This window comes from Arachis ipaensis, chromosome B01 (assembly GCF_000816755.2).
Source record: "Arachis ipaensis cultivar K30076 chromosome B01, Araip1.1, whole genome shotgun sequence".
NCBI classification, from domain to species: domain Eukaryota; kingdom Viridiplantae; phylum Streptophyta; class Magnoliopsida; order Fabales; family Fabaceae; genus Arachis; species Arachis ipaensis.
Window position 1 is genome coordinate 132729020 of NC_029785.2, and position 27740 is coordinate 132756759.

Consider the following 27740-nt stretch of genomic DNA (forward strand, 5'->3'; position numbering starts at 1 on the left):
ATGAAAGATGATAACGCTGACATATGTACCTATGATAGATCGAAATTGATCTTGTACCCACAAGAGTTGTCCTCTGTGTGATAAAAATACCCTATTTTGGTTAAGTGTTTGCTTCATTATTATTCGAACCTACGTGGCATCCCAACCCTCTAAAACCCTATCTCTCTTCAATTTTCATTTCTAATTTCAACCATCTATCCCTATTTCATGGTGGCAGCTTCGTTATTATTCGAACTTACGTGACACTCCAACCCTCCAAAACCCTATCCCTCTTCAATTTCATTTCTAATTTCAACCACACATCCCTATTTCATGGCGGTAGCTTCCTCTTCCTCTGCCGCCACCACCGTTCTTCCGTCCCTATGCACCTTCGTCTCATCCTCACGCTCTCTTTCCCAACTCTCCCTCTTTTTCAAACCCTTCTCCATCGCTGGCGCTCAACTTTCCGCAAAATCACCACCATCTATCAACCCTATTACGTGCTTGTATCTCCGCTACGGATTCTTCTCATCCCTCCCATGGACCTTGCCAGCTCCGAAACGGAATAGTGTAGAAGCTCCTTACAGTCCTCTATGTCTAGTTGCTCGCGGTTGCTCACGGAGAACGTGGTGAACTTTTCTCACCGAGTGCGGCGCTCAACACAGAAGTGGGGCTTGGGGGCCGATCTTGACGAGCTCGTTTTGGATGTTGGCGAGGCCTGAGTTTTGGTTTTCGATGTTCATGCAGGCTTGTGCAATAATGGGGTTCAGATCTTGGGTTTCGATGCTTCGATGCTGATGAAAGTGAAGCCTCAAATGATGAGGGTAAAAGCATAATGGGGTTCAGATCTTGGGTTTCGATGCTTCGATGTTGATGAAAGTGAAGCCTCAAATGATGAGGGTAAAAGCATGAAGATGGAAAAGAGATTAAGCAAAGCCATTATTATTTGCTAGAGTAGTGTAAAAGTAGTAGGATATGTGTTCGTATTTTTGTTGTTCAAAACCAACTTTTATTTATACACGAGTTTTTGCCTTCGGAGTTCAAGTGCTTTTCTTGAGAGTAATATTATTCACATTCACTTTGTGCTTTTTTTTTTCTTTGGACAAAAGTGCCAAGTAATTCCAAAGCTTGCTTTTGATGGAGGGGGGTTTGGAAAAGAGGGAGAGTTGGGATTTGGGAAGAAAAGCGCGGGGATGAAGCGATAGTGCCAAGTAACGGAAGAGCAACAGTGGCGGCAGAGGAGGAGGAAGCTGCCGTCATGAAAGAGGAATAGGTGGTTGAAATTAGAAATAGAATTAAAGAGGGATAGGGTTTTGGTGGGTTGGGGTGCCATGTAGGTTCGGATAATAACGAAGCAAGCACTTAACCAAAACATGGTATTTTTGTCACACGGAGGGCAACTCTCGTGGGTATAAGATCAGTTTCGATCTATCATGGGTACATATGTTAGCGTTATCATCTTTCGGAGCATGTTTGAAAACAAAATTTATAAATGTATACTTATTCCAATGGAAACTTTAAAGTGTTTTTCATAGTTTAAACTCTAACAAACTTGTTCGAATATGCATTCTAGTGTCCAACTTTACAGCTATGTGAGGTGAAAGAAAATTATTGGGATGGGACTAATTAGCTTGAGTTTGACTTTAGTTAGAAATAATTTGAAGTAAAAGTAATATATGTTAAGATAATTTAATTTAGGAAGCTATTATGCGGGGTAAACAAAAGGTACAAACATAAAAGTGGAATTTGAAGCAACTATTTCATTTTTCATCTATTCATCTATTCAAGCTGGGTTTCTGGATATTAAAAGTTGGTTTTAGAATAAAGGGTCTCAACATACGACAGTTTCCCCTCATGCTCAATAATTAAGGGTCGGAAAGAAAACAACAAAAAGACCAAAATTAATGGATCCTGGGAATTAAACCCGACGTGAATCAAACACGCAACCTTCTGATCTGGAGTCAGACGCGCTACCATTGCGCCACGGATCCGATTGTTGATGCTTCTCTGCGATAAAACGATATGATTAACAATTAAAAGGGTCAACATCAACACTTATCTTGGCGCCACATTCAGCAACCTACAGTCAGAAAAATAAAAAAGTGCCTCCCACAGGCGGGGATGATTCTGTTGTCGTTTTCAATTATTAATCTGTTGGTTTTAAAAGAAAGAAAATTGGCAAAGCAAAGAATTGAAGCTTAGTTGAGCGTTAAGAAAGAGAGCGCCAAAAGCAGTTGGTAGCTGAGAGAGCGGGAGAGAGAAGACTGTTTGGTAGAGAGATTGCATCATCATTAATTCATTATTCATGAAACCGTAATCCCTCCTTTTCCCTTTCCAATTAAGCTGCCATGGACACTGCATCCTTTTTGTATTTGCGGTGGCGCCAGTGGCAATGGCACCATCACCATGCTAACAACAGCAACTCAACTCTCTGGCAGGACGCTGTTTTTCTACATACTCTGCGCTGCTTATGCTCTCGTCTCCTCCCTCGCCCTCGTAAGTTCCCCTCTCCGCCCTCCTTCTTCCTCCATTTCTTTGACCAACACTCATACACTGCAGTCTGCAGATTCAATTGGTAAGAATTGAACTCAGAGTTCCTCAATATGGCTGGACTACCCAAAAGATTTTCCATCTTATGAACTTCATTGTCAACGGAGGTCTTTCTTCTCGCATTTAATCTTTTGCTTTCTCTTGCCATTTTCACAATGCACAGTTCGCGCACTCGTCTTTGGATTACACAAGCTGGTTTTTCTTTTGCGTCCCAAGGTTTCTTCTTTTTATGCTTGCTTCAACTTTAGGTCTATTCTGCTCCAATGCTGCCTTTTATACTTACATGTTTACTGTTCAATGTTGAATAATTAGGTATTGGTTTTGGTGCTGTTAGATCTGCCGGGCCTACTGTTCTTCTCTACCTATACACTTCTTGTTCTTTTCTGGGCAGAAATTTATCACCAGGCAACTCTAGCTTCTTCTTCTACTTCAATTTGATCAGGCATTTTAGTTCAATTAACAATTAACAGAATTAAGTTATGCTGAAACAAAAAGAAAAAAGAAAAGAGTGTCTGAGTTTGTTTCAATGATTAAACAGGCAAGGAGCTTACCTACCGATAAGCTCAAGATAGTTTATATTTCAATAAATGGTGCCTTGTATTTTATTCAGGTAGATACCTATCTTATTCTATTGTTTTCAAGTATTTTCTGCATAATTATGTGAAGCTAGTAAAATCTTTTTCCAGTTTTTTAGCTGAAAGGAATGTATACTAAAATGTGATTCTGTGTTCAGATTTGTATTTGGATATACCTTTGGATAGATGACAACACTGTTGTGATATTCATCGGAAAGATATTTATTGCAGGTTAGCTTTCTGTATGAATGGTTGGTTGGTTTATGCATATACATTTTCTAAAGTGAGATTTTTCTTTTCCTCAGTTGTGTCATTTATGGCTGCATTAGGCTTCTTGCTATATGGAGGAAGGTGAGGTTTCTGCATTGTCTTATTTGAATACTTGTACACCTCAGTTTCATTTAGTCACTGGTGATTTGTGGTTGACATGGGACGCTGGAATATGTGAAATGTTTGCTAGATTATTTATCATGCTGAAGCATTTCCCTATCGAATCTAGAGGGAGAAGGAAGAAACTTCATGAGGTATCCTTACCTTATTCCTTTAACAATTTCTGTTTGTCATGTCTAGCTTTCACTTCTAAAATTCAAATGGTACTTCACTTCAAAATCTTTTCAAGCAAATGATGTGGAGGAATGAGTTTTACCTGTGCATTTTCATGCAGTTGTTTTGTATTGTGCTTCAAAGTAATTATTTCTTAAATGACAACAAATTAAGACTTGAGCCTTTTTAAGGATAGACATTTTGATCGATACAATATCGAATTCTGTAGTTTGTGATATATAAATTACTCATTTAACAAATGAATCTAAGAAGATTTGTTCATATCAATTAAGTTGTGACATTATATTGCAGGTTGGATCTGTCACAGCTATTTGTTTCACCTGTTTTCTGATAAGATGTGTTATGGTAAGTGATAACCGTTTTCTTGACATACATGGACCATATAGAATAATGCAGTATATATAGTATACGATTTTGTTTCTTAATGACACTTATGCATGCACACGCAGGGTTTTCTATCTGCATTCGATTCAGATGCATCTCTTGATGTTTTCTATCATCCTCTTTTGGACTTGATCTACTACTTGGTACACTGCTGAGCATGATCCCATTTTTTATTGATAGCTGCCAGAATTTTAGTTTCTAAGAATTGGGAACTCACTTAGCTTGTTCATATTTGAAAATATAGGTGGTTGAGGTGCTACCTTCAGCTTTAGTCCTCTACATACTGCGCAAATTGTCACCAAGGAGGATATCAGCTCAGTATCATCCTATTCAGTAATGGTATAAGAGTTAAGACACTTGTGAGATTCAGCTTCATCAGGAGAAGGATAAGTTTCATTGTTGTGGTTCAGGCCAATCACAAATTTTTAATGTAGAGAGTAGAGTGGACGTTTTATAGTATATGCTGCAAAATATTGGAGGGGAATTGGATAGTAAAGTTCTGTTCGGTAGGTCGGTTACCGGACGGTTCGGGTCAGGATTCGGAGTGATGGAAGGGGCTCGTCTGGTCACGGTCTTCCGGTCCGGGAGGTGCGAGGTACCGAGCACTTCGTGTGGAAAAAGGGGGGATGCCACCTGCAAAGGCACTCCGACGCTTTTGTCAGAATATGTGCAGGCGGAAAGAGGGTGGTGTAGGAACGTGACGTACCTCGGGGGAAGAGCCAGTCTTTCCCTTATATACATGTCAGTGGTGGGCCCCATGGGGACAGGCCCATACCCTAAAAGATGCTGTCCCATAGCTGAGTGCGAGCCGTACAGAACGCGTGTCCGGGTCGGTTACAGGATGCGTGGCCGGACGGGGTGGAGCTCGGGTCGGGTTGACCCGCGGGGATCTTGGGCCAGGCCGTAACAGTGCCCCCGACGCGCCAGTGATGGTCGTGAGGGCTATTGGTGGCGCGTGATGTTCCCGTTTCGTGTGTTGTTGTCGAATCGGCTGACCGTGGAGAAGACGCGTCTCTTGCGCGCGTGTCTTTTGGTTTGCTGAGGCGTCCGTTTGTCGCTTCGTTCTTCGCGCTGAGCATTAAATGCTCATAATAAGTTAAAAAATTCCGTGCGCAAAGACCATTTTGCCCCTGCTTCTTTTCGCGCTCCTAGTGGTGGTTTTTAAACAGTTTCTTTCTCTTTTTCTCCTACTCCTGCTATTTTCACCTTCCTCTCTCCCTGATATCCAAAATCTCTTGTTCGAGCCCTCTCGTACCTCTTTTTTGGTTCTCAAGTTCTTGCAACCAATTCAGGTAATTCTTGGTTCCTATTCTCTTGTGTTCACACTATGTTTTGCTGCTGCGTAGTTGCTGTTTGTGATTGTTGCATGCTTGGTTTACTTTTGCCGAATGACTTTCCAATGCTGGGGTAGATGAATTAAGGGAGGGGTACCATTCCTGGGTAGGTTTTTAGGTGATTTGCGTGATAGGCGTAGCTTTTAACCGTATTTGGCCATGATTTGAGTTTGAAAAGGTGTAGTTTTTGGGTTTTTATGGGCTCCCGACCTCATAGACTGACGGAGTGGTACCCCGCTGTAGGTATGCCTCGCATTGTCTCCCGGGCTTCTGCATCTGGCGCGGCCTACGACCCGTATGCCTGGGTAACTTCCGATATAAATGACTCGCCCAACCAAATGGATCTGGCGGAGTTGACCGAGTTCCGGCAAGCCGGTTACTTGTGTGGGGGAACAGACGAGGAGGTCAACTATGAGGCCGCTGTTCCTGCCCCCAACGAGCGTATTTATGAGATCAATTTCCACTCTCCTCGTGTCCCCGATTGGATTTGGTTCTACAAATCCATGTTCACACAAGTCGGCGTTCGGATACCGCTTTTTGATTTCCAAATGGCGCTCCTCAACCGGATATCCGTCTCCCCCTCACAGCTCCATCCAAACATCTGGGCCTCAATCCGCTGTTTCGAATTGGTTTGCGAATACCTCGAGCTACCGGTGTCGGTGGACGTCTTCCTCTTCTTCTTCAATCTTACTAATCCTTCCAAACAAGGGAAAGCTAGGAAAGGGTTCTTTTCTTTCCGATCTGCCCAGGGTAGGAGAATATTCGGCCTCTTCGAGGACTCCTACCATGGATTCAAAGATAAGTACTTCAAAGTTCGCCTCGTCAAAGGTCGCCACCCCTTTTGGTTGTCGTTAGAGGGGGAGCGCCTTATCCCAACTTATTGGAGTTTTGGGGCGGGGTCGAACTCTTTCATTAAGGTGACGTATAAAAGGTTGTCGCCCGTAGATAAGCAAATAGCTGATGTACTTTCTGCTATTTTTGAGAAGAACCCCGTGAACCCCCATCTCCTCATGGGTGAACGGGAGGTCGCTAGGAGCTATATCCGTGAGTTGTCTTGTTTGCTTGCCTTCATTTGTTTATTGTTGTTTTCTTTACCCGATCTAACGACTAATGCGTCTGTTGTTTGCTGCAGTGGAAATGTCCGCTACCGTGACCGGACTTGAGAATTTGATGAAGACTTTTTTTGAAGCGAGGGACGACGAGAATGCCGAAGAAAAGGATGCCGGGAGGTCGGAGGGTCCTTCTGGGGAGAAGGAGAATCAGGCTGTGCCTTCTCCCCAGGATACCGGCGTGTTGGAGAAACAGACTACAGGGGCCCAGGCTTCTCCTATTCGTGAGGAGGTGTTCGTTGAAGGGCATGCGTCCTTTACCCCCTGCCGGACAGTGATGTGGAGCTCATCTATACTCCCAAGAGGCGGAGGATGTCTTCCAGCCCGGAAGGGGCCCTCACTATAATGGAAAGGAACTTTGATGCTACCAAATTTATTGACTCGCAGCTGATACCCGGGACGGAGGAGCATTTTCATGGGACTGAGCTGTCCGGGCAGGCGAGGTGGATGTACCGGACCTTGCTTTGTGGAGTCGTGATAGCTCGAAAGGCTGAATTCGAGTTGTCGGGAATGGAGGCGCTCCGGAGGAAGCTCGAGTCCTCTGTCAAAGCGAACAATGACTTCAAGGTCCAAGTTGAACTGCTCCAGGGCCAGCTGTCCGAGATGGGGGAAAAGCTCAGTGCTTCTGAGGAGAAAGCGTCGTCCGTTGCGGAGAAGTTGAAGGCGTCCGATGAGACCGTGGCCCGACTGGTCGAACGTGAGATGACCTTGGAGGGTCAGCTGAATGCCGCTCAGGGTCGGGTTGCCGCCTTGGAGAAAGAGCGGGAACAAGCCGTCTCAGAGGCAAAAACCGCTAAAGCTGAAGCCGCAGAGCTTAAGAAGAAGCTCAAAGTGACCAAGGAGCAAGGGAAGAACGCGATCTCCATGACCGAAGATGCCCTGAAGGCTTAGCTAAAGATCGTAGCTCCTGATTTCGACACGTCGGCAATTGGCATTTTCAAGACTATCCAGGACGGAAAGATTGTTGACATGCCGAGGAAGTGAGATCTTGTAACTTGGGATATTTTGTCGCGCATTTACTGAACAACTTATTGCTCGTTTTTTGTTTTGACACTTTATAAATTATGCTTATTCAGTCGTTTGCCCGGGCTGCCGTTTACTATATTTGTTGCCGTTATTTCTCTCGGGGGTGGGCTCACGCCCGTTTTCCCGTTTTATGTTTGTTATGGCTTGGACCGCCGTGGTCGTGTTGTCGCCGTCATTGGCTTTGGCCGTAAGGAAGATGGCCCCCGGGGTGATCAGTCCCGGTTTGCCGTTTTAAGGTGCGCTCGTCCGCGGCACACGTAGGGAAGTGGTAGACAAGTACGAAAATTTTTGACAAGTAAGAGTTAATCGTTAGATAGGCAAATTAATCAATATGGCGAGTATTTGATAAAATAAAAAGGTAAATTATCATGCGAACAGAGCAAGTATTTACTATCTGTTTAGGTTCTCAGGTCGGTGAGTCGTCTGGTCATGAGTAGAACCTTCTTAGGTTACCCGCGTTCCATGTTCTAGGTATTTCCTTGCCGTCGAGTCTTTCGAGCTTGTAGGCACCTTTTCCGAGCACCTCTTTAATCCTGTAGGGACCTTCCCAATTTGCTGCCAGCTTCCCTTCTCCCTAGGTCGGCACGCCGACGTCGTTGCGTCGTAGGACGAGGTCTCTTTCCTCGAAATCTCTTCTGAGGACTTTAGTGTTGTAACGCAGGGCTATTCTTTGTTTTAACGCCGTTTCTGATAAGTGAGCCATCTCTCTTGTCTCCTCCACCAGGTCCTTTTCCACCGCTTCGTTCACACCTGCGAGTAGTAGCCGGGGGCTTGGCTCGTCGATTTCGACGGGTATCACCGCGTCGACCCCGTATGTTAGGCGGAAAGGGGTTTCGCCCGTGGCGCTTTGCTCGGTTGTTCGGTAGGACCATAGGACAGAAGCGAGCTCGTCGGCCCATGCTCCTTTCTTGTTATCTAGGCGCTTCTTTAAGCCAAGTAGGATGACTTTGTTTGCGGCTTCTACTTGCCCATTCGTCTGGGGATGCTCTACCGAGGAGAACCTCTGTTTTATCCCCAGGCCAGAGAGGAATTCCGTGAACTTCTTGTCCGTGAACTGTGTCCCATTATCCGAGATGACGACCTCTGGGATACCGAAACGGGTTATCACCTGCCTCCACATGAACTTCCGGCAGTTGGAGGACGATATTGTGGCCAGTGGTTCAGCCCCTACCCATTTGGTGTAGTAATCAATGGCGACAATGAGGTATTTGACTTGTCCTGGGCCGACTGGGAAAGGTCCCAGGAGGTCCACTCCCCATTGACTGAAAGGTCGAGTGGTCGTTAGTGAACTCAGCTCGGAGGCCGGTGCCTTGTGGAAGTTGGCGTTTTGTTGACACTTTATGCACCTTTTGACAAATTTCTTTGAGTCTTTCATCATTGTCGGCCAATAGTACCCGGCTCAGATGAGCTTCCTCGCTAGGGCTTTACCCCCGATGTGGTGCCCGCAACACCCCTCGTGGACTTCTCTAAGTACATAGTCCGTCTGGTCGGGGTGTAAACATTTCAATAGGGGCTGGCTGAGTCCCTTTTTGAACAGTTGTCCTTGTATGATCGCATATCTGGTCTTCGCGAGTATGTCATTCACGTAGACTTCTACTGTTTTGCCTATGAGTTCACTGAATATCTTATTCATCAGCCTTTGGTACATGGCCCCAGCGTTTTTCAAACCAAAAGGCATTACCCTGTAACAATAGATTCCCCCTGGCGTTATGAACGCCGTTTTTTCCTCGTCGGGTCGGTGCATCGGTATCTGATTGTATCCTGAGTAGGCATCCATGAAGCTCAGATACCGGTACCCCGCCGCTGCATCGACGAGTGCGTCAATGTTAGGCAGGGGGTAGCAGTCCTTGGGACACGCCTTGTTGAGGTCAGAGTAGTCCACGCACATTCTCCATCTCCCATTGTGCTTTTTAACCAGGACCACGTTCGACAACCAGGTCGAATAGTCCAGTTCCCGGATGAACCATGCTTCTAGGAGGCTGGCCATCTGCCTGGCTACCTCTTCTGCCCTTTCCTGCGACATTTTTCTCCTCCTCTGGGCCACTGGCTTGGTTCCCGCCTTGACGGCCAGATGATGCGATATGAGCTGGGGATCTATCCCGGGCATATCGGCAGGCGTCCAGGCAAAGAGGTCGGCATTAGTCCTGATCATTTCCATCAAAGGCTCCTTCATCTCATGGGGGAGGTTTCTGTTTATGAATGTGAATTTATCGTCCTCCTCGCCGACCCTGAACTTTTCCAAGTCTCCTTCTGGCTCTGGTCTGGGTTTGTCGTCTATCCTGGCGTCCATGTCGGCAAGGAAGACCCCAGATGCTTCTTTGGACTTTTTCCTGAGAGAAAGGCTGGCGTGGTCGCAAGCGACCGCCGTTTCCAAGTCGCCTTTGATGGATCCTATGGATCCGTCGTCGTTGATGGTTTTTCTCCCCAGGATGATGTTATAAGCCGTGGAATCTCGTAATATTACAAAGTCCGCCATGACTGTTCGTCGCTTCTGCCCCTGTCCCACAGAGGTCGGGAGTGAGATGATTCCATCCGGCTTGATGAAGTGGTCCCCCAACCCTACCACACCGTGCTGGTGGGTCATCAGGTCGGCGTCTCTGAGTCCCAGGGCATCGAAAACGTTTCGAAACATGATGTTTGAGTCTGCCCCCGTATCTACCAGGATTCGTTTGACGAGGCCCGTTCCGACCCTGGCCGTGATGACCATGGGCGGACTTTCCGGCGCCTCGTCAAACCATTGGTCCTCTGGGCCGAAGGAGATGGGTGGGAGACCTCGGAAACTTCTAACAGACGAGGTGGAGACCGCTAGGACCTTAGCGTCTTTTTTCTGCGCCGACTTTGACCTTGGGGCGGTATTCCTGGCCGTTACCACGTTTACCACCGTAAGGCCGTGGTCGTCACCCTCTGGTTCCTGTCGTCGCCTTGTTGACCGGGATCTGTCTTCGCTATCGTGGTCCCGGTTGCGTCTCCTTGGCTCCCTTATAAGGTGGGAGAAGTCGGCAAGTTTCCCATCCCTGATAGCTTGTTCCAGGGCGTTTTTTAGGTCAAAGCAGTCTTGGGTCTTGTGCCCGTAACCCTTGTGATACTCGCAGTAGAGGTTCTTGTTTCCTCCCGTCCTGTCCTTCAGAGGTCGGGGCTTTGACAGTATCCCCTTTTCCGCTATCTGTTGGTAAACTTCGGTGATTGATGCCGTGAGGGGCGTATAGTTGGTGAACTTCCCAACTCGGGGGAACGGTTTGGGTGCTTTACTCGGACCGCCGTCCCTGACGTGTTCCTTTGGTTTTTCTCTGCCTTCATAGTGCCAGGCTTGGTTGTAGGCGGGCTGCCGTTTATTGGCAGCCACGACCCGGCTGACTTCTTCGTCGTTGATGTACTCTTTGGCCACGCACTGGATCTCTTGCATTGTCCAAACGGGCTTTGTGGTAAGGTGTTTCCTGAAGTCCTCATTCAAGAGCCCGTTCGTCAAGCACAAACTTGTCACCGAGTCCGTCAGACCGTCAATTTCCAAGCACTCGTCATTGAAACGGTCCAGGTACTTCCTGGTCGGCTCCCCGGGTCTCTGTGTCACCCCTAGCAAATTGATTGGGTGTTTGGCTTTGACAATCCTGGTCGTGAATTGAGCCAAGAAGGCGTGGCTGATGTCGGAGAATTGGGTCACCGAGCCCTGCGGGAGGTTTTTGAACCACCGTATCGCTGGGCCCGCCAAGGTGACCGGGAAGGCGCGACATCTGACCTCGTCTCCCACCCCTTCTAGGTTCATCCTGGCCTCAAAGGCCGTTAAGTGTTCCAGGGGATCTTGTGTTCCATCATACTTCATGTCCGTTGGCTTGTCAAAGTGTTTCGGCAGCCGGACCTCGAGTACGGAATGGTGGAAAGGGGTCGCTCCTATTATCACGGGTCCCCGGGTAGTTCTTCTCGACTCGTCGTTCTCCCGACGGGCGTCCTCTTCGCCCCTGTTTGACGCACGCCGCCTTTAGTGTCGGGCGTAAATGATGGGGTCCCGAGTTCTTCTTCTGGCGCGCCCCCGTCCCCCAGTGCTCTCCGACTCGTATTGGGGGCTGGGTGTGCGCCTCGAGCGGCTCCTTGAATGGGAGCGGGTGGGGCTCTGCTCCGGGAAGCGTTGGTCGCGTTCTCTTTCTGCTAGCCTGCGTTCTAAGTCTTGCATCCTATGGCGCAGCTCTTGCATTATCCTGGCGTGGTTGTCGCCTGTCCCCCCGAAGGGGCGTCTCTCGTGAGTTTGCGTCGCGTCCCTTGGGGCCGACCTCTGTTGTTGCCGAGTTTCCACCGCAACGGCGCCTCCCCCAGGCACGGGAGGCGCTGCCTCGCAGCCTGTCCCAGTTTGGACTAGCACGAAGTCCATGGACGAGATCCCCACAGACGGCGCCAATGTTCGGTAGGTCGGTTACCGGACGGTTCGGGTCAGGATTCGGAGTGATGGAAGGGGCTCGTCTGGTCACGGTCTTCAGGTCCGGGAGGTGCGAGGTACCGAGCACTTCGTGTGGAAAAAGGGGGGGATGCCACCTGCAAAGGCACTCCGACGCTTTTGTCAGAATATGTGCAGGCGGAAAGAGGGTGGTGTAGGAACGTGACGTACCTCGGGGGAAGAGCCAGTCTTCCCCTTATATACATGTCAGTGGTGGGCCCCATGGGGACAAGCCCATACCCTAAAAGATGCTGTCCCATAGCTGAGTGCGAGCCGTACAGAACGCGTGTCCGGGTCGGTTACAGGATGCGTGGCCGGACCGGGTGGAACTCGGGTCGGGTTGACCCGCGGGGATCTTGGGCCAGGCCGTAACAAGTTCCAATTGTAGTATCTTTATTTGAACGAGAATATATAGCAATCGCTAGTCCAATTTATAGTAGAAATCCATTTTTAAATGGCAATTTTCTTGTAAGAATGCTGCAATATCATTGTCAAAAAGAATGATTTTCAGTCAAAATAAAATAATAATACTTAGGTAAACCAACAAAATGCAATTGAATTATTTTTTTATTAAAAAAAATACTTAAATTTTATTATTGATCAAAATGTCTTCAAATAATTTAAAAATCTAAAAAACTGTTATGTTGTGAACTTGTGATTAGAGACCTACTCTATTTTTTTTGTCACATGAATATTTTTGTCATATTCTAAGATAATTTAAAAATATTTTTATCAATAATAAAATTTAAAAATATTTTAATCAACACAAAAATAATTAGAATGCATTTTTATCGGCACAAACATTATCTACATGTGAGGACTTGTTGCAAGTTGCTGGAGTGACATAATGTTGCCAAAAATGGTAGTGCATGGAGTAATAACGGTGTGTCAGAGAGAAGCATCAAGTTTGTATGTTTTGTCGTTTCTTTTTCATAATTAGTTAATCAAAGAATAACTAAGAAAGCTAATGTTGGACATCCGCGTATTAGATTGTCCGCAAAGAATTGGAGGATCCCATAATATTTAGACTATTAAATAGTCTTAATAATAAAATATATTTTTTAAATTTTTAAATAATTTTTAAATAATTTTTTATTTAATTTTAATTATAAATTAATTTTTATTTATTTTTTAATTATAAAATTTGTTATTTATTTTATAAATTATTATTTTATTATTTATTTATCATATTTATTAATAATTAAAAACAAAAATAACGAAATAAAATATTTATTAGTAGTAATGACCTTCATAAATATTTTGGCAATGATAATCAATGAGTTTGATATCCGTAAAAATAAAAAAAATCATATTTATTAATAATTCAATCAATTAGAAGTAATTGAATTTCACATTACTTTTTTTAAGATTCAATTAATTGAAATTATAACCATAGTTATCAGAATCGAACCGGTAATTAACTCGGTCATATGACTAGGTCACTGGGTCAACCGGTGAGTCGCTAGTTCACTCGGTTGACCCGGTCATAATTAAATAAAATTATAAAAATAAAATTAAAAATTAAAACTTAAAATATATGTTTTAATAAATATATTAATAACAATTAAATATCAATTCTTAGATATAATTTATGATGTAAAAAAGATAATAAATTAATTATTAGTATAAAATACTTGTTTAATTTAAAAGAATAAGAGAGAAAAAAAAACATAACACAATTAATATATTAAATTTGGTATCAATGAGAATTCATGTTTAAAAAAAATAAAAAATAAAATTCATTGAAAGTTAGTATATAATTATCTTTTGTTGTACATGTTAATGAGGAACGTGTTGGCTGTAAGATCCAAAACTTTTGAAAGATCTTGTTATGAGTCAATTTCAGTTTATTTATTTATTAAAGATTTTAATTTTAGAAATTATTTTATTAAAGCTAACTAAATCAAGTTTTGATAATTAATTTTATCTAATTTTATAATTATTGGATAATTTTCATATTTAAATTATAAAATTTAGAAATTGTAGAATAATAAGAATTTACATGGTTTGATTTAAATAATTGTGATTTGAGAACTTAATACTTTAATTTTATGAATAAAGGAAATTAATTATATTATCTCTAAAATCGAATAGAATATTTATTTAAAAATAATTTGTAAGTTGATAATTAAATAGTATTTTTTTAATAAATATTAGTGTTGGGTTAAAATAAATTTTTAATTATCCTATTACTCTTAATTTTATAAAATTGTTATATTACTCATATGAATTTTACCCTAACTCTAATTTCCTAAAATAAAACCCTAATTGAAACAAAAATCCCTAATTCCTTCTAAGCTACTCCTAGCCGCCCTTGTTTCCCTTTTTTAATCAAACATACGGCAGCAACAGTAGAAAGCAAGAAAGAAAAAGAAAGAAAGAAATGGTTAGGGCAGAGAGGAAGAGATATGGGGAAAAAGGGAGACCGGGAAGGAGGGGGACCGCGTGCAGTCGTCACCGCCGCGCCGCCGCTGTCGCACCGCACCACCATCGCGAGAGAACCAAGGGGAGAGAGAGCGACGCGTTAGAGAGAGAGGGAGCTGCTGCCGTCTGCACTGCCGTACCTTATCTGCGTTGTCGTCGCTGATTGGTGGAAGGGAGGAGCAGAACGCGCACCGAGGAGGAGAAGCCGTTCACCACTGCGAAACCTCCGTTGCCAGTGATTCGCCGCCGCTGAAGCTCGTCACTGCTGCCGTGCCACCGCCGCGGAGAGAGGAAGTGACGCGATTAAAGAGAGGAGGAGGAAGGAGACCCGTGCACCGTCGGAGGCAGTTTTGCCCAGTCGCCGGCGTCGTCTTCGTCTGAACCACCACCAGATCCATCGCTACCGAAGCTTCTAGCTGCGCCTCTGCCATCGGCGGAGCTTGCCGTCATGGGAGGTGAGCCGGCATCGCGTTCTTGCTGCTTTGGGCCACCAGTGCCACTGCTGCTACTCCAAAATTCCACTTCTTTTTCTTAGGGTTTGCTATCTCAGTCCCTTGAAGTTACCGCCGGTTCTGTTCTTGCCGGTGAGGGTCGTCGGAGCTGCCGCAATTCCAGTCTCTTGTTCCTCTGATAAGGTTATTCTGTCAAACCACAGTAGATTATTAGATTTACCGCTATTGTCGTTTTGTAGCAGCCTCGCGGTGTTGTTCCATGGTCGCTGTTGTTGGAAGAGGCAGTCGAAGTGGCTGCCATGAATTAAAAGGAAAGGGAGTTGTTACAATAGGTTTATGCGAACTTGAGTAATTGAGGTAGGAGATTGTTTTAAAGTTAAAGTATTTTGAGATTGAGTACCTGATGAGTTTAGTGGATTAATGCAAGTGAATTAATTTCTGTGTTTAAAATGATTTTCTGCTATGATTAGAAGAGTTGTGGTTGCTGCGTAAGCAGTTTGGAGCTGAGGCTGCAGCTGCCACTGATTGCGGGCCGAAAAGAAAGGGCCTCTTGATGCGTTTGGTTTATGGGTTTCGATTATTCGAGGTAGGGGTTTTCCTTAAAATATATTTTACATTACAGAGTTGTGATAAATAGATATTGATGCAAAGAGATATACTTCTGTGATTATATTTGTCTTGTGGATGTGATGGTTTGTTGGACTGGATTATTGGTTGTTTGATTGCTTGAGTAATGGACGGCTGTTGATAAGAAAATGGGTTTGAAAAGTTAATTACTTGATTATTATGAGAAATGGTTTTCCTTGGTTTGGAGTTAAAGCGGTTTGATTGTGAGTTGGTCTGATTTTATAAATGATTTAATATTTGAATTGATTTGATTTTAAAAAGAGTTCTATTGTTAGAATTGGTTTGATTTGAAAATAATTTGATATTGGAACTGGTTCAACTCTAGAAAATGTTTGAGATTTGGAAATGTTTGAGAAATGTTTGGATGGGACCTAAAAAGGGTGGCAGTGTCCGAGTTTTAGAGGAGATGCTGCCGAAATTTTATAAAATTGGAAGTTTTATTTGAAGTAATTAATTAAAAAGATTTGTTTTTAAACATTATATGTTTTAAGATTGCTTTATTTATCAAAGAAAGAATTATGTTTTGAATTGGGATTGTTAATGGACGGGATGGAAAGAAGGATGATGAGGATTGATGAGGATTTTCTTTGAAATATGATTTTTGAATGAATTTGGAAATGAGATTTGGATTGATGAATGATTATGATGTTGAGAATGTTGAGATATGATCTTTGAATTATTCATATGGCTTATAAATTTGAAATATCTGAGATACGAGGTTCCCTGGATTAAGTGCCGTGGCTTGCCACCACGTGTACCAGATTGAAAACTCGATACTCTGTTGACTCTACGACGTAAGTGTGACCGGGCACTATATAAATTCTCGGGAATGTTACCCCCATTGAGCAATATTGATTATTTGAGAAAAAGCTATGCATAGACTCTTGGGGATGCACGTCGGGGGACAGTCTAAGGACAATTCAGACTTGTCGGGTTGGCTAGATAACCGACAGATGAGCCTCATCAGTCATAGGACAGGCATGCATCATATGCATTTGTATGCTTTGCTTGGGTTTGAACTTGTTTTGGTTTGCCTAATTGTTAAACTGTTCTTAACTACTACTTGAACTATTTGCTGTAACTGCTACCTACTTGTGCTTTCCTTGTCTGTCTTGCCTGTGTTTGTCCTGGCGTGCTATATTTGAGAATGAACTTTGGTGCTAAATTAATGATTGTGTTGTTTGATTGCGTGGTTGGTTTCTGATTGAGATTTTCTTATAAGAAAGGAAAGGTTTTGGATTTCTGAAATATTTAACATTATTTCTTTGAAAAGGTTTTGAACGATTACCTATTGGTTTTTAAAAGATTCATAAGGCAATGATAGTCACTGAGCTTGAAAACAGTTTTCTTTTTAAATATCTTCTTATGACAACTTTGAAACTCCGTGGTGAGACCGTGTGGTTAGATTATCACCCCCCTACAGCTTTACCTTTTCAGGAACCGGATGAAGAAGCATTAAGAGAAGTTATACTGCGTTTGATTTATATGTTGTTGTGTTAATTTGATTATTTTGTTTTCCCTCGTCTTTGTTATTACAAGTCTGTAAGAGGGATAGGAGTTGTATATTTTATATTTTTCATTATATTATGAGATATTATGTAAGGAGTCTTGTATATGAATCTATGCCTGCTTGTATTTTTCTTAAGATAAAGTATTTATTTCCGGTTTTCAAAGAAATCAGCGATACAGTATCGAGTCACAGGCTCCTATTTTAATATTTAGTATGTAAAGTAGTCGTAATACTTCTTGCTATCAGAGTAGCGTAGCCGGAAGCATGACTTCTGATAGTGAGGGTGTTACATTATGGTATCAAAGCGGTCCTTCTTGTAGAGCTTGAGGAATGGACCGACTATGCTTCAATTGGATACTCTGAGCATCTGTCATGTAATAGGTCTCGTTTAGATAACGAGAATTAAAGTTTTATGCACATGATTGCCTATCAATTAACACTGTTAGCTTACCGTTGCATATCTGTTAATGTTAAGTCTGGCCAACTTAATGTTGATGACTTATGTGAACGGGAAAGTTAATAAGTAATTATAGGCGAATTGGAATTGATAAGTAATAGATAATACGAGTCACGTGGTTCGGGAATACTAGAATTTGCGCTTTTTGTGCTTGGTTTCAACTAATGATTCTTGTTCACGTTGCTTAGGTTGGCATATTGTTTCTTCTTTACTATTCTCATGGAAGTTCCTTGACTCGGGTTTCTTTTTTGAACCATGATTTGACCATTCTCTAACCATATTTTATTATTCGTCTATAACCTTTTTTCGTTGTATTCCTGAGGATCTACCTGAGACTTTCAAAACATATCCATCTTTATTATTGACTATGTTCATCTTCATGAAATCTTGTTCTCATTGATCAGATCTTAAACCTGTTTTGGTGTGATGTATGATCCTTAAGTCTTGAGCGGTTTGAACCTTGAAAGTTACGGTTCAAACTAAGCTAATTATGTAACTTGCTTCTTTTGCGTTATACTTAATGTATACTTTGATTTGATCATATTCTTGATTATCTCTTAAATTTTCGACATCATAGTTCCTAACCTTGACTGCTTTGTGATCTGTGTATCTCCTTGACGTAAACTGAGCTTGTGTTGGTGAAATGCATCATCCCGTACAGTCTATTCCTAAGGTTCTTGTTTTAGATTGAAAAAGTTTTGAATTGACTCTTTTATGTTTATCTGCAATACTCCATCTATTTTTTCTATAGATATGTGAAAACAATTTCTATTTTGGATTTTCTTCATTGACTAGAACTTGATTTACTTCTAATTTTATCACAATTTTTATACATATTCTTATGAGATTTTGCATCTAAGTATTTTTTTCAAGATTTTTGAAAAAAATATCTCTGGTCATAACTTGATTAAGTTCTATTTTATAAATTTTGCTTATCTAATTTTAATCTAAGTTGTTTTGATACAATACCTTTTATATTTTTTTTTTGAAAAAGTGAATTCATTTCTTTTTGAGTTTATCCATTCCTTGTGGACGCTACCATTGATTTTTAGTATTCTTTTCAACCCAGCTTAGATTTGGTTAAAAAAAGTGCACCGTTCTTCCTCTTGATTGTTCCTTTTGAAGTTCTTAAATTCAAATTCCTCCCTAGAATTACAGCTTGATTTCCTACCAACCTCGCATTTATTTTTATGCAAATGCAAATTCTTATTTGATTATGTAAAATGTCTTTTAAGGTTTTTCAGAAAATATTTTATCCTTAGCCTAACTAATTTTCATTTCACAAATCTTGCATAATCTAGTTCGACTTGAAATTGTTTTAATATGACGCAATATTTATATTTTTACCAATTCTTTTGAATTTTTAAATAATCGTTCTGTTCTCTTTTAGGATTTCTATTGAAGTTCTTTGAAATCGAAATTCTTTCCTATTTGTATTTCAATTCTTTCTTCTGACATACTTCACGACTTTTGACCATTCTAGTTTGTTGGTGACTAGAATCATTCCTTCATATTTATGTGAACTTTGTGCTTCTCTAATTTGGTTTCAGTTTGTTTTGATCTAATTTACCACTACCCTTCTCTTGTTTTCTTTGGAGTTCTTAGATTCAATACTTCCTGTTAGGATGAGCAATAACACTTTCTGCAACATTTTCTTATGTCTATACATTGTTGCTTAGTTGTAATCCTACACCTCCTTCCAAATTCAGATGAATCTTATCCTTGTCTCTTATTCTTCTCTTCCTGCAATTTGTATCTCTTTGAACATACATAATGCACCTTAATATTATTGAATATCCTTATAAAGTGTGATTTCTAGTATATTCTTGGATTGTTTTAAACTTTTTTTTTAAAACCTTTTTAAACAAGGTTTGATTTATTTTTATGCAAGGTTGTTCTTGACTTTGCATTCCTTTACTTGAGCAGTGCCTCTCTTTGCTGTAACTTGAATTTGTTTTGGAGCGACACAACCATCTCTTGAAGTTTTAATAAAATCGCTTTTAACTTAGTTTACACTCCCTTACTTTGAAAATTTTTGTATGTGATTTAAATTTGTTTCATTGTAATGCATCTTCTTTTCCTCTTATAAGCAAAACTTTATCTCAGGTTTTCTTCCAACAAGATCATAGTTTTCATGCATACTTGAAAAAGAAGAGAAAATACAATTTTTCTTTTACCCAAATTAATCTTTCCATTTACAAACTTTGTGTAATCTATTTCCACTTGAATTTATATTGAAATAATGCCACATTTACGTTTTTATTAATCTTTTGAAGGATGTTTGTTACTCATTTTCTCTTTTAGAACATGAAATGATTTTTCCTTAAGTTTTTCATTTGTTATGAACAATGTATTCGAAGACGTTTCTAACCATACTTTTAAAATTTTGTGAGCATTATCATTGGATTTAGTTATTTTTCTCCTACGATCTCATACTTCTTTGACTCGGTTTAGTTTTGTTTCAAACTGCTGCACTGTTTTCTCCTTAATGTTTCTGTTGAATTTTTTTGATTTGAGATCTTTTCTTAAACTTGTAATTTGATTTTCGTCCCAACATCCTTCATTGCTTGTATATCCTTGTGTACTTGTGATCTCAGCAGTTTTTCAAATCCTTGTGAGTGCTGTCCTTGTCACTTATCCTTCCTTTCTGAGGTCTTGTATCCTTATGAGTAAACTCAAAATTTGTCTCAATGTCACGTGCGATCTTAGATACGGCAAGTAATACGTTAATTCGTAGGACACGGTTTGTGAATGCGAACGGTAAAACTTGTAAATGTGCGATACCACAAAATGTTATGGAGCTGTGTTCTATGCGAAAGAGTTTTGTCGATGTTATGCTTGTGACCGAGTGTGGGTTTGAGAAATAATTGAAGTTGAAAACTCTCAGATGAATTCTGCGATAAAGTACAGTTGGGAGTCGCGATGGTGAGCTATGTTAAGCCCTTAATGTTGTCACCATGTAACCTCTCTGTTTTGAGTCTATCTTATAATTTTTGCTTTACACCACACTCTTTTCTTATATATAAGTATTGTGGCTTGACCGGAATTTGAAAATATATATATATATATGTGTGGGTTTTTGAAGTTGAAAACTCTCAGATGAATTCTGCGATAAAGTACAGTTGGGAGTCGCGATGGTGAGCTATGTTAAGCCCTTAATGTTGTCACCATGTAACCTCTCTGTTTTGAGTCTATCTTATAATTTTTGCAATTTTTGCTTTACTTTTCTTATATATAAGTATTGTGGCTTGACCGGAATTTGAAAATATATATATATATATATAACTTTAAATCCGCTTCCGAGTTTTACGGTTGCCGATTCTTCACAGCTTATAATTTAATCTCTCGGCCTTTTAATCACACAAAATTTTACTTGATTTTCAAAATAATCCTAGCTCTGGATTCATCAAAATAATTTGATTCTTAGCTGCACTTAAACCGATCGAACCTCAAGCTTATAACAAATACAATATATCACAAAAATTCAACATAAATTAAATTAAAATAAATCAACAATTAATCACAATATCAATTCACTTATCCAATACATATTTAACTGGTAAGAAATTATCAAAACCCTACTTCGTACAAAATCAAAACAACAAAAATTATAGAAAATTTTTTTGACCGAGCTGTAATCGTCTGTGCTTCCTAAAAGTTCAATTGGCTAAACTCAAGAGGAAGGGGAGCTACGTCACCGTCAACTTTTATCAAACAAAAGTAACGTCAACATGTAAAGAAGAAAGATACAAACACTTTAATTAGATTATATTTTTTATTAAAGTTACAGATCACAAGAAATTTAAGCTGAAAACTCATAGGAGGTCACAGTTCTCTCAAGGAACACTCTCGGTCTCTCTCTCTCTCTTTTTTCATGTTCAATTCGGTGATGCATGAGGAAAAAGGAAGATGATTAAGACTTATGGTGATGAATGAGAATTTGTGGTGATAAAGTATCATTAGCTCTTATAGTTAATAAATGAAAGAGGCATGTGTCATGATTATATATATGTATACATGCATATAAGCCACATTTCATTTCTTTCTTTTGTTCCCTTAATGGCTTCGGGCAAAGTGAATAGAACTAAGGTAATGACAATAATTAATAATGATTTAGTGGCTAGTTGTCAAGTTCTGGAGCTGCTGAATCAACGATTCAAGTTATAAATATCTTAAACGAATAATTATGAAAACTGAATATATTAAAATACAAGTGATAATATATATAGGGTTAAATATATATGAGTTACTAACATAAATAACATTAGTAACTTAAAGATAAAAGATATCTAATGAAGCATTAGCAACTCTAAATTCATCAAGAAATACCGATAATTATTTATATTAGCAAATATCGGACTTGATAATAATAGCAATATTATTATCTAGGCTCTATTATAACTATAGCATGTAAAATAAATTAATAACATAATAATAAAATTATATTATCATTTATTTTACTATGAAACTCGGAATTGACTCATCGAACTAAAATTGATTGTTGAAAATAACAATTTTCAAAAAAACATCGTGTTGGTATAAAAATTCGGGGTGTTACATTCTACCCTCCTAAAAAAAAATTTGTCCTCAAAATTTCCTTTACCTGTAAACAGGTGCGAATAATCGGCCCTTATCTAATCTGCTAGTTCTCAGGTGTGTTCTGTTTCCTCATCTCGTCTCTAAGCTACTTTGACTAAAGAAACTATTTTGCCTTGTAGATGCTTGTCGCTCATGACTAATTTTCAAACCGGTTTGGCAAGATGTATCAAGTTACTTCGAAATTGCATCATTTTTGGTTACAAAATATAGCTTTCGTCGGGATTATACCTCTTTAGTTGCGAGATATAGAAGACATTATGAAGATTTGACAAAAAAGGGAGAACAAATATCTAGTAAACTATTGGACCGAATCTTTTGAGTATTTGAAAAGGTCCTATATATCAAGGATTAAATTTTTTTTTTGGTTCTAGGAGCTCGACCTATTCCTGCGATAGGGGTTACTCTCAGAAAAACATGGTCACTATCATTAAACTCTAAAATTTTACTTCTATTATCACCATAGCTCTTCTATTGGCTTTGAGTTGGTTGAATCCTCCCATGAATCTTCTTAATCTGCTCAGTTGTTCCTGTACCAAGTCTGGTCCCAATATACTAGCCTTCCCTCCATCATACCAACTTAATGGCGATTGACACCTTTGTCCGTAATGTGCTTTATATGGTGCCATTTCAATTGCTAAAAGATGTTGTTGTAGACGAACTCAATCAAAGGTAAATACTTGTTCCAGTTTTTTTAAGTAAGATCTCAACATATCTTCCAAGATTTGGATTGTCTGCTCTAATTGTCCATCTGTTTGAGAATGATACATTATACTCATGTGCAGCTCTGTTCCAAATGCTTCCTAAAGAGCTCCCCATGGTGACACACTTGGATGAATAAAACTTTTCCTCAAGTAGATCATCTAATAGCGTCTTTAGTTCTGCTAGTTCCAATGGTGACATCTGATAAAGTGCCATCGAGATCGGTTCAACTCTAGGTATCAAATTAATACCCAACTTTATCTCTCGCCGAGGAGAAAACTCTAGTATGTCTTCAGGAAAAATGTTAGGAAGTTCCTTCACTGTTCGGATCCATTCCAAATTTTGTTCGCTGCCACTTGAGCTAGCCGATAACAAAACATACCCCTCACACTCATTCCCGTTATAAATAACTCTCACAAAATTTTAAGTAAAAAGAATGGGATGACACAGATCTAGTATGCAAATTATTAGACAAATAATAGCAATTTTCTCAAAATAGTCAAGAAAAGCATGGTTCTACTGCCTATATCAAACTCTACTTGTCGACACACTAGACTAGTCAGAACATGTTGGGATGTGGATGCATGAACAAGCAAATCAAAATTCAACTTTGAGATAATAAATATTAGTGTTGGGTTAAAATAAATTTTTAATTATCCTATTACTCTTAATTTTATAAAATTGTTATATTACTCATATGAATTTTACCCTAACTCTAATTTCCCAAAATAAAACCCTAATTGAAACAAAAATCCCTAATTCCTTCTAAGCTACTCCTAGCCGCCCTTGTTTCCCTTTTTTAATCAAACATACGGCAGCAACAGTAGAAAGCAAGAAAGAAAAAGAAAGAAAGAAATGGTTAGGGCAGAGAGGAAGAGATATGGGGAAAAAGGGAGACCGGGAAGGAGGGGGACCGCGTGCAGTCGTCACCGCCGCGCCGCCGCTCCGTTGCCGTCGCGCCGCACCACCATCGCGAGAGAACCAAGGGGAGAGAGAGCGACGCGTTAGAGAGAGAGGGAGCTGCTGCCGTCTGCACCGCCGTACCCTATCCGCATTGCTGTCGCTGATTGGTGGAAGAGAGGAGCAGAACGCGCACAGAGGAGGAGAAGCCGTTCACCACTGCGAAACCTCCGTTGCCAGCGATTCGCCGCCGCTGAAGCTCGTCACTGCTGCCGTGCCACCGCCGCGGAGAGAGGAAGTGACGCGATTAAAGAGAGGAGGAGGAAGGAGACCAGTGCGCCGTCGGAGGCAGTTTCGCCCAGTCGCCGGCATCGTCTTCGTCTGAACCACCACTAGATCCGTCGCTACCGAAGCTTCTGGCTGCGCCTCTGCCGTCGGTGGAGCTTGCCGTCACGGGAGGTGAGCCGGCGTCGCGTTCTTGCTGCTTTGGGCCACCAGTGCCATTGCTGCTACTCCAAAATTCCACTTCTGTTTCTTAGGGTTTGCTATCTCAGCCCCTTGAAGTTACCGCCAGTTCTGTTCTTGCCGGTGAGGGTCGTCGGAGCTGCTGCAATTCCAGTCTCATGTTCCTCTGATAAGGTTATTCTGTCGCGCCTTGTCTCGCTATAATGTTTCATTAATTAACTGTCAAACTTCACATAAATGTTCCCTTGTATCCTTACTCAGCCTTAAACCACAGTAGATTATTAGATTTACCGCTATTGTCGTTTTGTAGCTGCCTCGCGGTGTTGTTCTATCGTCGCTGTTGTTTGAAGAGGCAGTCGAAGTGGATGCCATGAATTAAAAGGAAAGTGAGTTGTTACAATAGGTTTATGCGAACTTGAGTAATTGAGGTAGGAGATTGTTTTAAAGTTAAAGTATTTTGAGATTGAGAACCTGATGAGTTTAGTGGATTAATGCAAGTGAATTAATTTCTGTGTTTAAAATGATTTTCTGCTATGATTAGAGGAGTTGTGGTTGCTGCATAAGCGGTTTGGAGCTGAGGCTGCAGCTGCCACTGATTGCGGGCCGAAAAGAAAGGGCCTCTTGATGCGTTTGGTTTATGGGTTTCGATTATTCGAGGTAGGGATTTTCCTTAAAATATATTTTACATTACAGAGTTGTGATAAATAGATATTGATGCAAAGAGATATACTTATTTGATTATATTTGTCTTGTGGATGTGATGGTTTGTTGGACTGGATTATTGGTTGTTTGATTGCTTGAGTAATGTACGGCTATTGATAAGAAAATGGGTTTGAAAAGTTAATTACTTGATTATTATGAGAAGTGATTTTCCTTGGTTTGGAGTTAAAGCGGTTTGATTGTGAGTTGGTCTGATTTTATAAATGATTTAATATTTGAACTGATTTGATTTTAAAAAGAGTTCTATTGTTAGAATTGGTTTGATTTGAAAATAATTTGATATTGGAACTGGTTCAACTCTGGAAAATGTTTGAGATTTGGAAATAGTTGAAAAAAAGGTTTGAGAAATATTTGGATGGGACCCAAAAAGGGTGGCAGTGTCCAAGTTTTAGAGGAGATGCTGCCGAAATTTTATAAAATTGGAAGTTTTATTTGAAGTAATTAATTAAAAAGATTTGTTTTTAAACATTATATGTTTTAAGATTTCTTTATTTATCAAAGAAAGAATTATGTTTTGAATTGGGATTGTTAATGGACGGGATGGAAAGAAGGATGATGAGGATTGATGAGGATTTTCTTTGAAATATGATTGTCCTGGCATGCTACATTTGAGAATGAACTTTGGTGCTGAATTAATGATTGTGTTGTTTGATTGCGTGGTTGGTTTCTGATTGAGATTTTCTTATAAGAAATGAAAGGTTTCGGATTTCTGAAAGATTTAACATTATTTCTTTGAAAAGGTTTTGAACGATTACCTATTGGTTTTTAAAAGATTCATAAGGCAATGATAGTCACTGAGTTTGAAAATAGTTTTCTTATTAAATATCTTCTTATGACAACTTTGAAATTCCGTAGTGAGACCGTGTGATTAGGTTCTCACCCCCTATAGCTTTACTTTTTCAGGAACCAGATGAAGAAGCATTAAGAGAAGTTATACTGCGTTTGATTTATATGTTGTTTTGTTAATTAGATTATTTTATTTTCCCTCGTCTTTGTTATTACAAGTCTGTAAGAGGGATAGGAGTTGTATATTTTATATTTTTCATTATATTATGAGATATTATGTAAGGAGTCTTGTATATGAATCTATGCCTGCTTGTATTTTTCTTAAGATAAAGTATTTATTTTCAGTTTTCATAGAAATCAGCGATACAGTATCGAGTCACATGCTCCTATTTTAATATTTAGTATGTAAAGTAGTCGTAATACTTCTTGCTATCAGAGTAGCGCAGCCGGAAGCGTGACTTCTGATAGTGAGGGTGTTACATTGGCCGAGTGGTTTAAGACCATCTCCTGTAGGGAACTCATTCCAGTTCCTATTTGTGGCCCATCTGTCATAAAAAGTAACTCCACATCAGCTTTTACGTCATAAACAGTAAATAGGAACTCAAAGCATCCCTCTCTTCTCCATTAGGAGGAACTAACGTTAGACCCTGTTGTGGTCCCACTTAATTAATCAATTAAAATACTTAAAATTAATGTAATTAATTTTTTTCAATAATATAATTTAAATTTATAAATTTAAAAATAATTCACTATTAAAAGATATTAATATTAAATAAATTCATATATAACAATAATACACAATATATAATTTGGGATTACACTAATTTGTAAAATTAATTAATACAAAAAAAACATAATTAAACTCTATAGTTGACGACAAAGTTCCCATTCAGAGGGCCTGGTTCCTCTTGAAAATCGTGTGGGAACTTTCTCCTCTTTTCCTCCAACGGTTAAGACTTCTCTCCGTCAGAAAAAGTGAAATTGGCACTCATGCATTGGAGTTACTCTAAGAGGGGACCTTGTATATTGTAGGCCCCATGTTCGAATCTTTCATCAAGCTTTTTACTAATTTCTAATTTCTGGATAGCGGAGCTCCTACGGATATAAGGATGAAAAAATCACATGGTTGAAATAGTCACGGGGATGGATTTTAGACACATATCCCAATTTCATTATATCGGCACCGGCCAACAAAGCCTGTGCAGTCCATTTAGGCAGCTTATTAGCATTGTTCTTGAGCTTAGTGGCCAACACAGCTACCCTTTGAGTCTCCAACTTCTGCCTCCAATCGACACCGGAATACTTGGATCAAAATCATCCAAAGCATTCAAAGTAAGGAAAGACTTGTTCTTATTCAGCTCAAGAAGACCATGCACTTCACATCTCGCCACGAGATGCATATCAAATCGAGCTTCCACCTTCTATACCTATACGCCACAGAAGCAACTTCCTCGCCCTCGTTAGCAAAAGGATTAGGCTCATCGAAACTCACCTTGTTTCCGTCCCTAACAAGAACCTGTTGAATTTTGAAAAATTCATATTGTCATCGAAATTCAATTACTTTCAATTGATTGAATAATTAATTAACACGATTTTTTTAAGTTTTACAATTGTAACATTAAAGGATTAAAAAATTTATTGATTCGCATTGTCAAAATATTCATAAAAATCACAATTGATAGAAGATCTATTTTGTTATTATTTTTTGTTTTTAATTGTTAATAAACATAATAAATAAATAATAAAATAATAATTTATAAAATATTAAATTACACAATTGATCCCTGTTAGATAATTAAATCAAGAATATTCGAGAGAGTAGTACAACTACACCATACTATAATTATCATGAAATTACAAGTTACATTGTAACATTAAAGGATTAAAAAATTTATTGATTCGCATTGTCAAAATATTCATAAAAATCACAATTGATAGAAGATCTATTTTGTTATTATTTTTTGTTTTTAATTGTTAATAAACATAATAAATAAATAATAAAATAATAATTTATAAAATATTAAATTACACAGTTGATCCCTGTTAGATAATTAAATCAAGAATATTCGAGAGAGTAGTACAACTACACCATACTATAATTATCATGAAATTACAAGTTACAAAAATTATAAGTGATGAAACTAGAAGCTAGAAGAA

General features: G+C 39.8%; 2 protein-coding genes, 1 long non-coding RNA gene and 1 other non-coding gene across 6 annotated transcripts; 3 read left to right on the plus strand and 1 right to left on the minus strand.

Annotated features, from left to right (window-relative positions):
- Positions 290–4451, plus strand: LOC107620226 (tobamovirus multiplication protein 1-like). 3 transcript variants are annotated; one of them, XM_021105565.1, is made up of 12 exons: positions 292–2292; positions 2418–2475; positions 2546–2636; positions 2693–2745; positions 2842–2934; positions 3068–3139; positions 3263–3335; positions 3410–3455; positions 3565–3628; positions 3960–4013; positions 4118–4195; positions 4297–4451. In XM_021105565.1, the coding sequence occupies exons 1-12, from the start codon at positions 2285–2287 to the stop codon at positions 4387–4389; spliced, it is 783 nt and encodes a 260-aa protein (XP_020961224.1). In that variant the 5' UTR covers positions 292–2284; the 3' UTR covers positions 4390–4451. The 3 variants fall into 3 exon arrangements, with proteins under 3 accessions (XP_020961226.1, XP_020961227.1, XP_020961224.1); XM_021105567.1 differs by having other exon boundaries at positions 290–2475; positions 2546–2554; XM_021105568.1 differs by lacking the exon at positions 2546–2636 and having other exon boundaries at positions 290–2475.
- Positions 1899–1970, minus strand: TRNAW-CCA. The gene has a single exon. It is a non-coding gene; the product is annotated as a tRNA-Trp (tRNA).
- Positions 5548–6857, plus strand: LOC110263781. Its single transcript, XM_021105562.1, has 2 exons — positions 5548–6430; positions 6519–6857. The coding sequence occupies exons 1-2, from the start codon at positions 5584–5586 to the stop codon at positions 6839–6841; spliced, it is 1170 nt and encodes a 389-aa protein (XP_020961221.1). The 5' UTR covers positions 5548–5583; the 3' UTR covers positions 6842–6857.
- On the plus strand, positions 14594–25738 carry LOC110263785. The gene is made up of 4 exons (XR_002349588.1): positions 14594–14823; positions 14904–15177; positions 24621–24734; positions 25701–25738. It is a non-coding gene; the product is annotated as an uncharacterized LOC110263785 (long non-coding RNA).